Source organism: Pogona vitticeps, chromosome 4, assembly GCF_051106095.1.
Source record: "Pogona vitticeps strain Pit_001003342236 chromosome 4, PviZW2.1, whole genome shotgun sequence".
Taxonomy (NCBI): Eukaryota; Metazoa; Chordata; class Lepidosauria; order Squamata; family Agamidae; genus Pogona; species Pogona vitticeps.
Window position 1 is genome coordinate 69,354,249 of NC_135786.1, and position 16,286 is coordinate 69,370,534.

Consider the following 16,286-nt stretch of genomic DNA (forward strand, 5'->3'; position numbering starts at 1 on the left):
ATCCTCTGTTCTGCATACAGTACTCTCATGTAAACCATGTTATGTTTCTTCCTCTGCAGTATTACAGCTGGTCAGAAAAGATGATGGGAAGTAAGATATTAAATAAATCCTAATCCTAAAGTTTTGCTCCTTATTTGAAGATGGAGAAGAATTCACCTTAAATTAAGCTGGCCACACATTCTGGAGGTCACACTCTATGTGAAAAGCAGAGCCCTCAACCCTTGATTTATAGCCACCTCTGGCACAGTACACCCCATTAACCCTTGCTGGAGCACTTGACTCATAGGTATATGTGATAGTGGCTCAAAATCAGGTATTTAGGCTGTTACTTTTTTAAAAAAAGCATGCAGTTCTGCAATTCATTTAAGTTCAGGTTCCGGAAGGACTGTGAAAACCTACAATGTGCATGTAATGAAGAAACTACGGTGAGAAAATCTGCATAATGCATTTTCAAAACCTAGAAAGTTACTTTTAAAATTATTTTATCCCCACTATTCATTTTAGTATTTAAAAAGTAATTTAGTGTTTAAAGTGTTTAAAACACAACCTACCCTTTGCTGTTGTAGCACAAACAGTATAACTTTTGGGGGTGAATTGTCTCATGTTAAGACTTAGTAGCAATTGATAATGTCTATGGTGATTTAACTTGGAGCAGTTTGGCTCTGAATGTTCTGTAGCTATGCAAGAGGATTTTTTTCTGCTACCTTTTCTGTTGCTGGATACTTTTCCATGTTATTTTTTTTTAAAAGAAAATCTCTTATCATCAATAAAAGAATGACATAAAGCTAGAAAAAAATCCTGTAAAACGCTTGTAAAACAATTATAAAGGTCCAGAACTGTACTGGTAACATGCTGTGTCTAATTGCAACTAATTTACAAGTTACTGGGATGCATCTCAGTTGTGCATTTGGACATGTAACCACGCCCATGATCAAGGTTTGCCACATGACTCTGCCAATCAGCTGTGACATGTTATGCAAATCTTACATGAACACCAGCAGGATTCTGGTTGATACCTTTTAAAAATAACTTGAAACTGCAAACTCTTATTTCTTACACCAAAAGAGTAAATTTGATCCCCTTTGTTATGTTACATTTGAAATTAATGCACTCAATCTCCCTCTCCCAACGGAGTAAATTGTTACAAATGACTATGCCATTTGTAATGGTTTCCTTCCAACCTATGTGTAGCTTTCACATTCAGGTCCACACAAGACATGCCATTGGATACTTAGAGGAGCAGTGACATTGCCTTCATCTCCCGAGAAATGCTGTTCTGGATTGCTTGCTTTCTGTTTAGGATAAAGACTGTGTCAGAATCTTAAAGGCTTTAGTTTAGTCAAACTGAAAGGATCAGATTACATGCAAATCTTCTGAACCTCTGTTGTGTTTGTAATCTCCTGTTTCATATTGTGATTAGAAGGAGAAGATCTGATTAGTGTGCTAGTGGTGCAATATATGCTAAAATATTTCCATACTGGCTCCAAAGCAACACATGTCAGGTCAAAGGCCATCTTTCAAGCCGACTGGAGATCACTGGGCTGTGGTAAGTTCAGGCAGGGTACTTTTCTAGCCTACAAAAGCAAAGGTGGAAAGAAACTGTTACATTCAGCTTCTGACACTTTCTCCCGCATGTGTGAATTAGGGCCCTATTTCCAGTCAGAAAACTGGGGGAAAGCATCTCATGAGAGACCAAAGGGCAGTGGTGTCAATCATATTGTCACATCAACCACAATGTTTCAGTGGGACTACATTTGTAATGTTATTAGGCAGTTCAATTTACATGTTGTACTCATCATTCCCCAGAACTCTCGAATGTTCCAGTTTTGAGAAGACACTGTAGATACATTTTGTCTCCTTTGCAGATGCTTACAGTATGTCAAGAAGATCTGAAAAATACCCGCCACCCTGTAACAGCAAAGTGTAAATTACTGTATTGTGCTTTGGCCAGAAAGCTAAGCTGGGTTCATCTTGAGCTGGATGGAGATGAGGTTCAAAAATGCTGGAAGGCTGATAGTCAGCCATCTGGACATCAAGAGAGATAAGTAAGTGTCTTGACGTTGATGTGTTCCATTTGAAAAATAGGTTATAAATTAGCACAGATGTACCCTAACTGGATGCCCATAGCAGATGAGAGAGAAGTGTCTTCTAGAACATTCTAACAGAACTCTGTTTTGATTGGCCAAGGGATAGTACTCAAAAGAGCTAGGGAAAAGGTATAACATTTGAATTATTCTTCAGTAGAAGGTAGTCCTTACATGGAGGTTCAGTACATTATGTTGGTAAGAAGGGATACTCTGCACTAGCTCAAAAACCTCAGTAAGTCCTCCAAAGTTAGCTCAGGCTAAGATGGCTTCCTTATTTTCTTTCTGTGGGAGTTTCTTTTACCTATCAAGACCTTTTATATGGTGATTCCTTATTCCTAAATTGGCTTATGGATTTTCAAGAACTTATCTTTTGCTATATTTAGACTTGCCTTTCCTTATTTCTTTCGTTGTCCTTTAGTCGTGTCCGACTCTTCGTGACCCCATGGACCAGAGCATGCCAGGCCCTCCTGTCTTCCACTGCCTCCCAGAGTTGGGTCAAATTCATGTTGGTACCTTCAAAGATTTCTTTAATAAAGTCTCTATTTCTTTAATAAAGTTTAAAATCCTCACTTGGTGAGTTCCCAGGTAAGTGGCTGAAGAGGAAGGGATCTAAATTTAGTGGCTCCAGCTAGAATTGGCTATTCTAACATTTCCCTGGAATCATTACCACTTTCACAACTTCAGTTTTGTCACCCCCTTGTAAGATTGGTATTCACTTGACAGGAACTGAATTATTGAACTCATCGTTCTTATGTTGAGGGGAACACAAACAGCCAGGGAACTCAGGCTTCTGGGACTCCATGGACTTTGATTGGGTTCTCAAGGAGCATTCTGGAGGGGCTTAGAGTGGGTAGATTTTGCAGATACTGAGGCTTCCTGGTGGCAGCAATACTGGTTGTTCTCCAGTGCACCCCAAAGAAGAGAGCAAGTCATACATACATTCCTATGACACAACTCCCTCCCTGTACGCTCTTGCAGTAGGCATGAGAGAAAGCAGCGTTGTGTCCAGCTCTAGGAAGAATTCTGAGTCTTAGTGCTGTGCTGTTTTTCATCACCCAGACCTTAATTAAAAAAAAAAAAAACACTGAAAGAACATTCAATTTTTCTGCCTCATTCTTCGGGCACTTTAACATTTCCCTTGGTTATACTTTCAAGCTTACAGCAGCACTGTCAGGTGGCCAAGGGTGCAGCTCTTTATTTCTTCTTTTTATTACGCATCCCATCACTACTCTGCAACTTCCTTGGCAGCACATACTCCTCAATGTGAAAGAAATAATCTTATGACATTTTTCCTGGGTGTTAAGTGTGGGAAGGTACAATGGCGGCTAAAGGCTGCAGAGATGACTGTAGAATGAAAGAGACATTCCTTGGAGAAATCAGAAGCAAGATTCCTGAATCCCTCTCAGGAGAATTCCATCAAAATTCTTCCTCCTTTGACAGCCTTTAGGAGCGAAATGTCGTATAGAATGAACGGCTTCAGGCCGTGCTATGGTACGGAAACGGCACTGGTCGCATTGATGGATGACCTGTTGAGGGAGGCCGATGGGGGCAATATCTCCTTGTTGGTCCTCCTTGACATCTCAGCGGCCTTTGATACCATTGACCACGGTATCCTCCTGGGGAGGCTCTCTGAGTTAGGAATAGGTGGCCTAGCGCTTGCTTGGCTCTGTTCCTTCTTGGAGGACCGGCCCCAGAGAGTACAGCTTGGAGAGAGAGGTTCGACCCCGTGGAGCTTCAATTGCGGAGTTCCACAGGGGTCGATCATCTCTCCAATGCTGTTTAACATCTACATGAGGCCTCTGGGGGGGGGGTCATCAGGGGGTGTGGAGCCTCGTGTCACCAGTATGCTGATGACACGCAGCTCTACATCTCCTTTTCATTTACCTCAGTGGATGCCGTTCTGTCCCTTCAGCGCTGCCTGGAGACTGTACTGGAATGGATGCAGTCGAATGGGTTGAGGCTGAACCCGGACAAGACGGAGGTCTTGAGGGTAGGTGGTCCTTCCGTCAGTGGTATAGGTAACTCCCTTTCTTTTTTGGGAGGGGATGACCCTTGCCGCAAAGAATGAGGTTCGCAGCTTGGGGGTACATCTGGACCTGGCGCTTACCATGGAAACCCAGGTGGCGTCTGTGGTCCGCTCCGCCTATTTTCATCTATGGCGGATTGCCCAGCTGCGTCCATATCTTGATCGGGGGGCCCTCACCACTCTAGTACATGTGCTCGTAATCTCGAGATTAGACCATTGTGGGGCTGCCTTTGAGGCTGATACGGAAATTTCAGATGGTCCAGAATGTGGCAGCCAGGCTACTTAGTGGGGTGAGAAAACACCAGCATATCTCCCCCACTCTGGCTGCTTTGCACTGGTTGCCCATCCGTTTCCGCGTCGACTTCAAAGTGCTAATGATCACTTATAAAGCCCTAAACGGTTTGGGACCTCAATATTTGGCAGATCGTCTTCTCCCACCCAGATCTACCCAGATCACCCATCATAGCCAGCAGAGACGGCTGAGGGGTCTGACGCCGAGAGAGGCTCGGAAGGAAAAAACTAGAAACCGGACCTTCTCGGCGGTGGCCCCTTGGCTGTGGAACACCCTTCCAACAGAAATTTGGCTGGCACCCTCGCTGGGTGTTTTTAAAGGACAGTTAAAAACTTGGCTATTTAGGCAGGCCTTCCCTTCAGTCAGCTAAGTCTTTTTTTTCTTCTTCTTTCCTTATCCTACCCCATCTTGGTAATCCTTTCTTAAATTAATTGTTTTAACTAATATAGTAATTGTATTTTTATGATTGTATATATTTTATATTGATTTAATTTATGTTGTAAGCTGCCCCGAGTAGACATGGTCTAGAGGGGCGGGGTATAAATTTAATAAATAAATAAATAAATAAATAATAAAAGGATGGGATATCTCAGGGGAATTGTTTAGGTAAATCACAGTTCAGGGTTCAAACACAGTGCTATACAGTGGCTGATCTGAAATGGATGTGAAAGCTTATCAATCTCTCCCTCACAGCTGTGCTGGAGAAAATGAGGGCTTAATGTCCAACGTGACTCATCCTTGTAATGCTATTCCATGATTTAGGCCCTATTACATATGAACCAGGATGGAGAAAGTTTACACAACCATTCCAATATAGACAGTTGTGCTCCTTTCTAATAAAGGAGAGAGAGTTTGCCATATATTTGTAGCGCAATCATATCTGTGTTTACTCAGAAGAAAGATCCATTGGGTTCCAGTGTGGTTTGCATCCAATTAAGTGTAAATAGGACTGCAGAGAATTGAGACAATCAAGGAGTACAATAATTAATGCTTTTGAAAAATTAATAAATTTCACAAAGAAGTTTTCCTCCAAAAATTAGGCTATCATTTAAAATGTCTAGCCAAAAGGTTACGCAGTAAAATAAGACAAACTAACACTGTTCTTTTGTAAAAGATCTGAAATACATATCAAATACAAAATAACATTTGATTACAGAAAATTTTTAAAAAATGTAATGTAACAGATGGAAATAAGAAAGAATAGATAAAAAGGGATTTTTATGTGTGATGTGCTCAAAGGTACAGGGGCATTATTTCTAAAAATAGTAATGAAATATTACATGTATCATTATCATTAAATCCACAACATATTTTCTATGTAAAACATGAAATATGAAAAGACTATCACAAATAGTTTCTGCATCTACTAGTGACAGCTAGACTATTTGCACAAAACATCAGAAATGTATATAAAACTGTCTAGAAGAGACTGCTTGATTAATTATGTTAATAAGAATACTATTACTGAAATTCTTCCAATTGTGTATGGTTAATAACAAATCAAGATGAGTTTTGCAATGTATACAAAACAATATCAAATTAATGACACATTCTTACAATGTATATAAGTGTCCAAATGGTGAAAGAGTTATCTATCTTTATCCACTGTAAGAATGCATATATAGCCTATGAAAAGATTTATGCATATTTATACATTTCTAAATAGTCTTATGTTAAAAGAAAATGAAACACATGCTTTCTATTTCAAATTCTTAAGCAAAATACAGTGCCTGGGGATGCATACACAATGGAAATCCATGTATCAAAAGCAGAGCAAAACTCTTCCCAACCTTCCTTGAGTGCAAGGCAGCTTCTAATTCAATGAACAGAAAAAGAACAAACTAAATTGATCACAAATTCACTTCAGGAGGAGAACCTTGCAAATACAGCACCTCAGATTCCCAGAGGCGCAACACTTCTCAATAACGATGTACAAAGCAATGTTCTCACTATTGGTTAAGTGAGGTCACTGCCCCATTAAAACTCTACTCTGACTGATTTAATCCTGATGGGAATTTGCTAGTAGTGCTAAGACAAAAACTACTGCATTGAAAGAACTAAAGAGTCAGTATAGTCAGCACATTCCATCCTTAACTCCACTAAAGCAAAGGAAAAAAAAATCTGGTGTTTGGCGTATCAAATTTTACCAACAAAAGTTTAGGCCAGGAAAAGAAACAGATATGTGGGAAGGAGAGGAAGGAAACAGACAAAATAATAAAATTCGAAACTAAACTGGACTAAGATGATGATGATAGTATGCCATCAAGTCAAAACTGAGTTTTCTGATGCAAAGGGCTAAATTCACTGGCGAACATCCAATAACATAAAAATTATGCTGAGTAAGTCTGGTGATGTCATCAGCCATGACCATATTTCTATAACTTAAAGCTTCCTATCCCCCACCAAAGGTTGCTAGGCTCTCTTAGGATTGCTTTGGTCCTGAGGACAACAGTACAGGGGCAGAAGATCTTAAACACTTGGAAATTGCCACTGCCAGTCCCTGCAGCAGTGGCATGACCTGTGGCAATGATTTTAATGGCAGCCATTTAAGAGTTTCTGCCCTCATTCTGCTGTCCCCCAAAGCTTCCCAGGGACCAAAAGGACTGGAGTGACCTTAGGAGGGGGAAGAAAAAGTTAAAATGTGGCTGTAGCCAATAACATCCAGCATAACTTGACACTGCTGTATTTCAGCCAATGTCAGTTGCAACTAGAGTAGGTCCACTGAAGTCAATGAAACATCATTTACTTTTGACCAACAATGTATTTTAATGGATCTACTCTAGTTGGACTCCTACTGGATTTAACTTGAGGTAAACATGTATAATATAAAAATAGTATAGAAAAGAATTCAATGCTAATATATTCCTGTTGGCTTTATTGCACCTGTGTTGTCCTTCCATTCTTCATATATAGCCTGCTGACAAACAAACAGAGAAAATAAAACTGCATTTCATTCTTGTCTGGTCTTCCAGCACTCATTCTAATATAAGTTTCAACTAGTATTTCCTTCTTTTTTTATTTTTGAACATAAAGTATAGATGATGCAGAATCCATGTTGGCAGGACATATTTGCTACAATGAATGTATGGCGGGAGAATCCTCCTCTTTAGCCTCTTCCTTTTATTACATGTTGTGCAGCAAACACCAGGGTAAACAAAGCACACAATAGGGACCAGCTTGTGTAATGGGAAGGAAAGCCTAAAAGGTTTGCTGAAAATTTCTCCTGCCACTCCTGTCTTGCTAGATGGCTCTGCGACCTCACCAACACAATGGGGAATGTAGCTGCACAGGTTGGCAAGAATGAGACAGGTGGAGCTGTGAATTCTCTGGTCTCGGTTATGGTGCAACCCAAAGAAAAAAGGAACAGGGAATCGGCCACATCTTTTTCTTTCAGTACCAACTAGCCAAAGTCCGAGAATATGCCTCCCTCCCTGATAATAGCAAATAGGATCTTCAATTGCATCTTTTATAAATATGAAACATGATGCCACAACTGATGCTAAAAATTGTTCTCTGAACATATGCCTTACAGAAAGAAGAGAAAGCCATCTGGCCTCCTTCCGAACCATTAGAATGAAATGTTCGTTCCAAACCCATTTCCTTTCTTACAACAGGCAAACATGAAAGAATTGTAATTTTTTTTTAAAAAAAAACCCTGAATGTCATTAAGCACAAATCTTTGATAAATAAAGTAAAGCAGAAAAATACTACACCCTTGATTCTACATGCTGTTTTAACTACTGGACAGCTGGAAGGATCAAAGCTTATGCATTACGCCTTGGCTATTCAGAAATTAAATAGTGTACAGCTGCTACTTTATCACTGCTTAAGGTATTAGAGCTCCTTAAAAAGCATGAGAAATTGCAGAAAAAATCCTCATTGTTTTTCAGGAAATATCTCATCCCATATTCAAATTTATCCTGTAGGTTCACAACAGAGGGGAAAAATTAGAAGTGCTTCCATGGTTGGCTAGAATCACCAACACACTGAAATAAGGGTGGGTTGAGCCTGAACACATAATCTCTTTGTTGTAATTAAATGCAAAGCAGTGCATCATGGAGCATTAAGCCTAACACTTAAATTGCACAGATAAAACCCCCCAAAACAACCCACATTACAAAAGCTTCTCTGTTTGCCCAAATATCCTTCTCAGTGCAATGCAAGGAGGAACAGGGGTACGCACACATTTATTTCTCTTCTACTGGAAAATTCTCTGTGTGACTCCCTTTAGCGTGAAATAGGATGAACTGTAGTGAGGTAGGATGAGGTGAGAAGTAGAAAGGATAGATTTCTAGAAGTCCAAATTAAAATCTAAGTTCCAAGTCTTTCATCCCCAGGTACCAAGATGTAAAGGAGACAAAATTGTGAAGCAGGTGTCTTATGGCTGTTTCACCACATTGAATTTGCTTCGTCAAAGCCAGCTTCTGTTTGTAGGAAATGGCATTCATCGCACATATAGTTCATCCCATGTAATAAGTGTTTGCATTTCATCACATACTACAGGAAGATATCTATGAAGATTCCCAGTCATCCAGGTGAGGTTATCTGGAAGTTTCCAGACTACAGGAAGATGTTGCCCTTTATCCCTAGTACGGTCATGGAGAAATAGATGCATGTGCCTTTATCTTACGTGATTAATCAAATTTGTGATTCATGCTCATTTCTACATGGAAGAGACCTATCATTTGTATGACATACACCACAGACTAAGACTGTAAGGCACTTTGAGTAACGGCAGCACACTCCAGAATGAAGAATGAGACATGGGTGAAGTTACCCTTCTTTCATTCATCTATCATAGCACTCATGCTGCATTTTTTTCCACAGTACCAGAAAAAATATTCTCAAATAAAATTTCCTGCAGAGAATAAGTGACATGGCCAGGAAGACCCAGTTTGCTTCAAAGTAAGGAACCTGCTCAGTGTTGAGCTTTACTACTGCAGGATAACCCCAAAAGATTTACTCATTCACTACATTTTAAGATCCTTTTGATCATGTTATAAAGTACATGCTGTAAAACAGCATGAAATGTTTTTTGTGGCCTCAATGAGTGCATGCTGAAACAGCTGTAGGGGAGGAATGGGGGATTGATTCTGCTTAATCTCTTTCTCGTCTTAGTAAAAGACACTTTCAATAAAATCAATCCAAAGCTTCTGCTATTCTTTGATGGTTCCCTGAATATATTAAAAAAAACTCCCTCTGGACAGTCAACTCAATAAATTGATCTACAGAGATGTATTCATTAATAATATGGATATTTCATCTAGGAGACCAATAAACCACAGGTAGTTTTGACCTTGGAGCTGAATTAAAACAGAATGCATTGCATTATTGGTAAATACTGGTTAATGATAACGACCTAGTAGTTAATCGGAACACTTAAAATCAGATTAGCTAGTACCCCTGTCTTCTTTGAGAGAGGCAGTGACATATTGTACTGCACCATGGCGGGAAGGAACTGGCTTTCTTTTTTCCCATTACTAAGTGAATATAGATGTATCAGAGTGGATGCTAAAGCCACTAAGTAAGCCAGTCTTCCAGATCAGTGGTTCCCAAGTTCAGGAATTCTTGGACAGCTTTTTAAGATGCTGTCTAGGTTTTTCATTGCTTTCCTCCCAAGAAGCAGACATATTTTAATTTTGTGGCTGCTGTCACCATCTGCAGTGATCATGGACCCCAAAAAAGTAAAATCTGTCACTGCCTCCATATCTTCCCTTCGATTTGCCAGGAGGTGATGGGACCAGTGGCCATGATCTTAGTTTTTTTTTTAATGTTGAACTTCAGACCATTTTTTGCACTCTCCTCTTTCACCCTCATTAAAAGGTTCTTTAATTCCTCCTCACTTTCTGCCATCAGAGTGGTATCATCTGCATATCTGAGGTTGTTGATATTTCTTCTGCAATCTTAATTTCAGTTTGGGATTCAACCAGTCTTGCCTTTCGCATGATGTATTCTGTATATAAGTTAAATAAGCAAGGAGACAATATATAGCCTTGCCGTACTCCTTTCCCAATTTTGAACCAATCAGTTATTCCATATCCAGTTCTAACTGTTGCTTCCTGTCCCACATATAGATCTCTCAGGAGATAGATAAGGTGGCCAGGCACTCTCATTTCTTTAAGGACTTGCCATAGTTTCTTGTGGTCCACACAGTCAAAGGCTTTTGCATAGTCAATGAAGCAGGAGTAGGTGTTTTTCTGGAACTCTCTGGCTTTCTCCATAATCCAGCGCATGTTAGCAATTTGGTTTCTAGTTCATCTGCCTCTTCAAACTCCAGCTTGTACTCCTGGGAGTTCTTGGTCCACATAATGCTGAAGCCTACCTTGTTGGATTTTGAGCATAATGTTGCTAGCGTGTGAAATGAGTGCAATTGTATGGTAGTTGGACCATTCTTTGGCACTGCCCTTCTTTGGGATTGGGATGTAGACTGATTTTTTCCAGTCCTCTGGCCAATGCTGAGTTTTCCAAACTTACTGGCATATTGAGTGTAGCACCTTAACAGCGTCATCTTTTAAGATTTTAAATAGTTCCACTGGCATGACATCACGTCCATTGGCCTTGTTAGCCATGTTTTTTATTTGGTTTTACTCTGTTTTAAATTGACTGTTCCTGGTGGTTTAACTAAATCCCAACTCTGTTAGAGGCAGGCCATGCCACTGGACAGTCTTCCCTCCCCCAGCAAAAAATAAACTTTTTGAGTTTCAAAACGGCAGAAAGGAAGAAGGAGGGGCCCCCAAATGGCCTGTGACTGTCCTCCGTTTTAAGAGATGGGCCATAAATTCCAAACTGCTGAATGAAGAGAAGCTTGAAATCAACACGCATGCTGTAGCTATTTCTATCTAAGAAGCTAACCTGGCCTCTACACCTCAGCTATGTGAATTTGGGGCATTAATAACACCACGTAGGTTTGGAACTGCCCACAAGAACTTGATGCACAGCTTTGAAGAAGACGATTTATCATTGAAAGCTAGTTGTTTGCTTTATAAAAAAAATCTTAATGGTCAATTAAAGGTATCACTTGCTCCTGCATTTGTATTGCATCAGGAAAAGTAACTGCTGCAGGAGGCATTTGCTTGATTCTGTGACAGTAATTCAAAAGCTGGCTCATGGAATTACCACTGGTCAGATACGAATGAATGGATAATTCAATTCGGATTAAATTTAATAGTTTGAAAGTGTAATATGAGCAACTGTGGCCCTTCAGATGTCACTGAACTGCAAGTTTCACCAATCAGGTGGCACAGAAAATATTGAAGGATCATGGGAGCAGAAATCCATTAAAAATTCCATAATTAATTATGGAAGGACACAGTTGTCTTCCCCAATGTTGTATGGTGAGTCTCCCCCATCACAAACATTTCCATTGTTATATAGCTCCCACCGTTAAGATTTACCATATGAAAAGGGATTAAGGTTTGTCAGTCTTTATTCAGAAAGATCTCTTGTCTCTGAGCCACCTGATAAAGTTCTGCTCCAAGATCCAGCTCTTTCTAAGCAAGTTTCTCATAAGTCTCAGATGCAACCTTGTTGAAGTTCCGAGGAAAGCAAGGCACTTCCTATAATATAAAAGTGCAACTGCCGTCTATTAAACACAGCTAGAGTTTTCTTTTCAAATGCTTTCTCTAGCTGTTAAGCATTGCATAAGATGAGAAAATTACTTTCAACACTGACAAACTCCCTTTCAGAAAGATCTGTGGGAGTGACACTGCTTCCATATTCTGATACTGCAGCCTCTTACATGACAGGAAGCGTTCCGTTTTAGGGAGTGATATTGATGGTTCGAAAGAACTTGCAATAAAACAAGCTGGCAAGGAAGAGAATGAAGGAACCCACAGAGTATACTCAGAAAGAAGGAATAAGAAAGGAACATGTTTTTACTTCCTATCTATGCTTGGGAATGAGTGTACAGCAAAGATGAGAGAGAGAAGACGGAAAAGACTCTGAAGGGCAACAAAATGGAGATGCTTACAGTATAGTGTTTCAGTAGATAAGATTAAAGGGATTCTATCAGATTTGGATAAGAGAAGAGATTGAAATCAAGCCTTTGAAATCCAGATAACTTCAACACAGTAAAGATATGGTTGTCAAATCCAGATTTGACAGATGTATTCCATTCCAAGAAAGGGAAAGCCCAGTAGCCAGAAACAGAAAGCAAAATGATATTTCCAATTTATAGTTTCTGTTCCTTATTAGTATATGGTTTTAAAAAAAACACAAATAGAATATATAGTATACTATTAAAATGACACAGCCCGAGAACATCTAGTTATCAGGGATAATCACTGATATTTTAAAACTGGCTGAACACATCTTGCCAAGTACCTGGAGGCAAAGGGATGTCATGCTTATTCTAGTCATCTATTCAACCCTTTCACCCTTTCCTGTCCTATAATTCTAGGGCCAGAACCAAATTTGAATGTCTACAGATCCATCCTCATCCATTTAGCTTTCTCATGATGCAGACACTATGACTCCAATGTGAAACCAACCTTTCTCCCTTCTTATTTTTCTACTCCTGGCCACCTGCTTTTTGAACATCATGCCTCATTAATCAATCTGGGGCCCTCCAAAGTCCGTCATTCCCTCCCGGAAAAACTCTGAAGTGGCCTAAAATGGTATAATGTTCATATAGATTCTGGTGGCTTAAAGGCAGGAGCTGCTAGTATGATGTAGTCCATACAATAGAGTGATGGCCAAGAACACAAGAGAACTGAATTCAAATTCCTGCTTAGCCATGCAGACTCTCTTGGGGATGGCACTAGTAAAACTACTCCTTAAGTAGTTCAAACACCTGAAAACTTTTTTAAAGTTATGAAAAACTGGATGTGACTTGATGGCACAAAACACATACAGCTAAAGATAACTATGAATTACATGCATGTGAGTGATGGAGGAGGAGCAGAATTTTCTGCTCTATGCTCAACACAGAAATCCAGTAAACTGCTAGAGAAGGGGGGGGGGGGGCTTCTCCTTGCAGAAATTCAGCCCTCAAACCTGGATTTGCTACCCTAAACAGACTAGTAATTTCTGTGGGCTATATTTTCAAGGTTGATTTCATCTTGCATAATATATGAAACAAGTCTCAAATATGAGCCTGAAACAGGACCATCCACACAAAATAGGTGGGAGGCCCTACTTTTCTCCTTCTTATAGGCCTTCCTCCCCATCCCCTGTCCATCTAGGATTACAATATGAAGAACTATAGAGAAGAGAAAAACAGTTGTTCAGGCCCTTGCTGGAAACAGCTTCTGATGGGCATTGTGTTCTGATCAGTGTAGATTATTAAACAAGTAAAAATGGCACTTGTTCAATTATATGTTTGATGGGTTTGAGGCAACTGGGATGATATTCATTCCAATATAAAGTCTTGACATTTTAGTGAACTTGTAGCAAAAAAGGTAATTGTTAAAAATCATGAAAATGTACCATAGCACAAGGCAAAGAAAATCTGACCACAACAATTGGAAGTGAAAAAACATACCCAGCCTACTTGTGGCCTATTTTCTCAATCTAATTTTGCAATGTCCATTGTAGGCTGAATCTCCTCTCCCATAACAAATTGTTATGACTTACTGTAGAGTCTGTCCCTATGTCTAGATTTTTACTTCTCTGAGCTTTAAGTCTGTTCTTAGAACAGAATCTTTCTACAGGAGCAAGGCAATTGAAGATTGAATATTTTGCAGATCATTCATTTATGATGGGTGAGAGGCAACTTGACGGCACATAACAATAACAGGAGTATAGCGCTTTCAGTGTTTCTCCACCCCCATCCTCTTCAGGTGTATAAGCAATGGATCAGCAACTCCAAGAAGTCTCCAGTCAAAGCAGTACGTGGGGCTTACACAACCTGTGTACTATGATATTGGCTTCAACGCCCTTCTGAAAAGTAATTGCAACTAAGAAATCACAGATTGGAGACCTGATGATTCTGCTCCATTGCACAGAGCAAGTGCACTGATCCAAAAGGCTGGGCAAAGTCAGGAAACAACAGAGAGAAGAAGAACAAAAATGGAAGTCAGATAATTTTGGTACTCTGAGGATCAAATAATGATGTTTAAGTACAAAAGCTGTGCTATCTATGCTCACCATTAGTGCATCCGGCTTCATCAATTCCATTTTCACAGTCTTTTTCTCCATCACATCTCCATGAAGAAGGAATACATTTATTGCTGGAGTCTCCACAGCTAATTTTTTCAGCTAGGCATACTAGTTTGGCTAGAAAAGAAAACCCACAATCAATCAGTCAGTTAGTCAGTATTTTCAAATAAATATACACTTAAAACCTGCCATTCCAAGAGTACACCACTATTTGTGCAAAACTGAATTCCGAAGATACGAGACTCACAATGATAGTACCCATAGCTGTGTGAGTCATAACAATAATTCTAGTAGTTTAGTTACCCACCAAGAACACACCAACACACCTTTTGTAAAGCTAGTGGGATTTAACTGCCCATTCAAGACCATGGGACTTTGAATTACAACAGGAGCTGCTCATAACAGTACATTGCTCTTGGCCAAAACCTGTTAGTTTCTTAAGCTACTGTACGGAGTGCAGCTAAAGTCCAAGGAAACAAATAAAGCGTATGTTTTTGTGCGCGCATGCATGTGTGTGTTGGCAGATTATAGGATCACTTCTGTTAAGTCTTAGCCCCACAACCCTGTGAACTTTGACTCCCGTACACCAATTAGTACCACGTATTAATTGGCCACATTCAGTGTTGTCTTTCTTGGACAGAAATAAAATCTTAAATGGACAGCTCTGTTACGAGAACAAAATGAATTCCTCAAACAAACATATGAAACCTTCATACAATACACTTTCAGAGGAGCTCTGCTTCCCAGAATGATGAGACATCACCCAGATATTATGCAAATAATTCTACTGACACATTTTTAAGTATTTATTGGTTTGCTCTATATTTTTACTATGTGAAGTTGTAAACTATGTAAATAGTGCTGTGAAGGAAAACTCTCTTACAAACTCTGGAGGCTCAAGAACCTCAAAGCTGCAGTATATTATACAAGATCATGAACAATTATAAATGAGAAAAAGGAATTGCAGCTAAACTCATGGGCCTGCATACAACTGGGAAAAAAGTAAATAAGACAACTAATTCTTAATTCTTGATCTGGAAGGACAGATCCTGAAGCTGAGGCTCCAATACTTTGGCCATCTCATGAGAAGACAAGATTCCCTGGAAAAGACCCTGATGTTGGGAAAGTGTGAGGAGAAGGGGACGACAGAGGACGAGATGGTTGGACAGTATCATCGAAGCAACCAACATGAATTTGACCCAACTCCGGGAGGCAGTGGAAGACAGGAAGGCCTGGTGTGCTCTGGCCCATGGGGTCATGTCGCACACGACTTAAATGACTAAACAACAACAAATTCTTAATGGACACACAAAAGCCTCCCCCAGAAAAAGGGAAGATATGGATCACACAGGCAACCATGATATGCAATTCTCTTTTCCAAATTTTACACCATTGAAACTATCAATGACTACAGGAGCACAGTTACTCCCGAATCACAGTAATATAAGAAGCAACAGACAATTATAGATATCGTGCAAGTCAACATACTACTAGGTGTTAAAGACACAAGTCCTATTCAGCCTCAGAACATTTGCTTGCTTAGAGCAGTGGTCACTACAACTCCCAGAAGCCTTCACCACCTCCTCTGCTGGCCAAGATTTCTGGGAGTTCAAGTCCAAGAACATCTGGAGGCCCAAGGCTGGGGACCACCGGCTTAGAGGGAGCACCTAGCCCTGCCTTTCTCTGTTGTTGGCTTCTTCACCTGATGACAGTTGAGTCTGAAGACAAAAGATTTGTGATCCTATGAACAAGAACCCAGATTTTTTAATGCCTGAATAAAGCT

The 16,286-nt window shown here is 39.9% G+C and overlaps 1 protein-coding gene across 2 annotated transcripts in view; it reads right to left on the minus strand.

The window, feature by feature from the left end:
• LRP8 (LDL receptor related protein 8) overlaps positions 1 to 16,286 on the minus strand; it is a 221,395-nt gene that overhangs the window by 44,378 nt on the left and 160,731 nt on the right. For both annotated transcript variants that reach the window (XM_020799651.3, XM_072997637.2), the window contains exon 4: positions 14,492 to 14,620. In XM_020799651.3, coding sequence (XP_020655310.2) covers positions 14,492 to 14,620 — 129 coding nt within the window. The remainder of the gene's footprint in view (positions 1 to 14,491; positions 14,621 to 16,286) is intronic.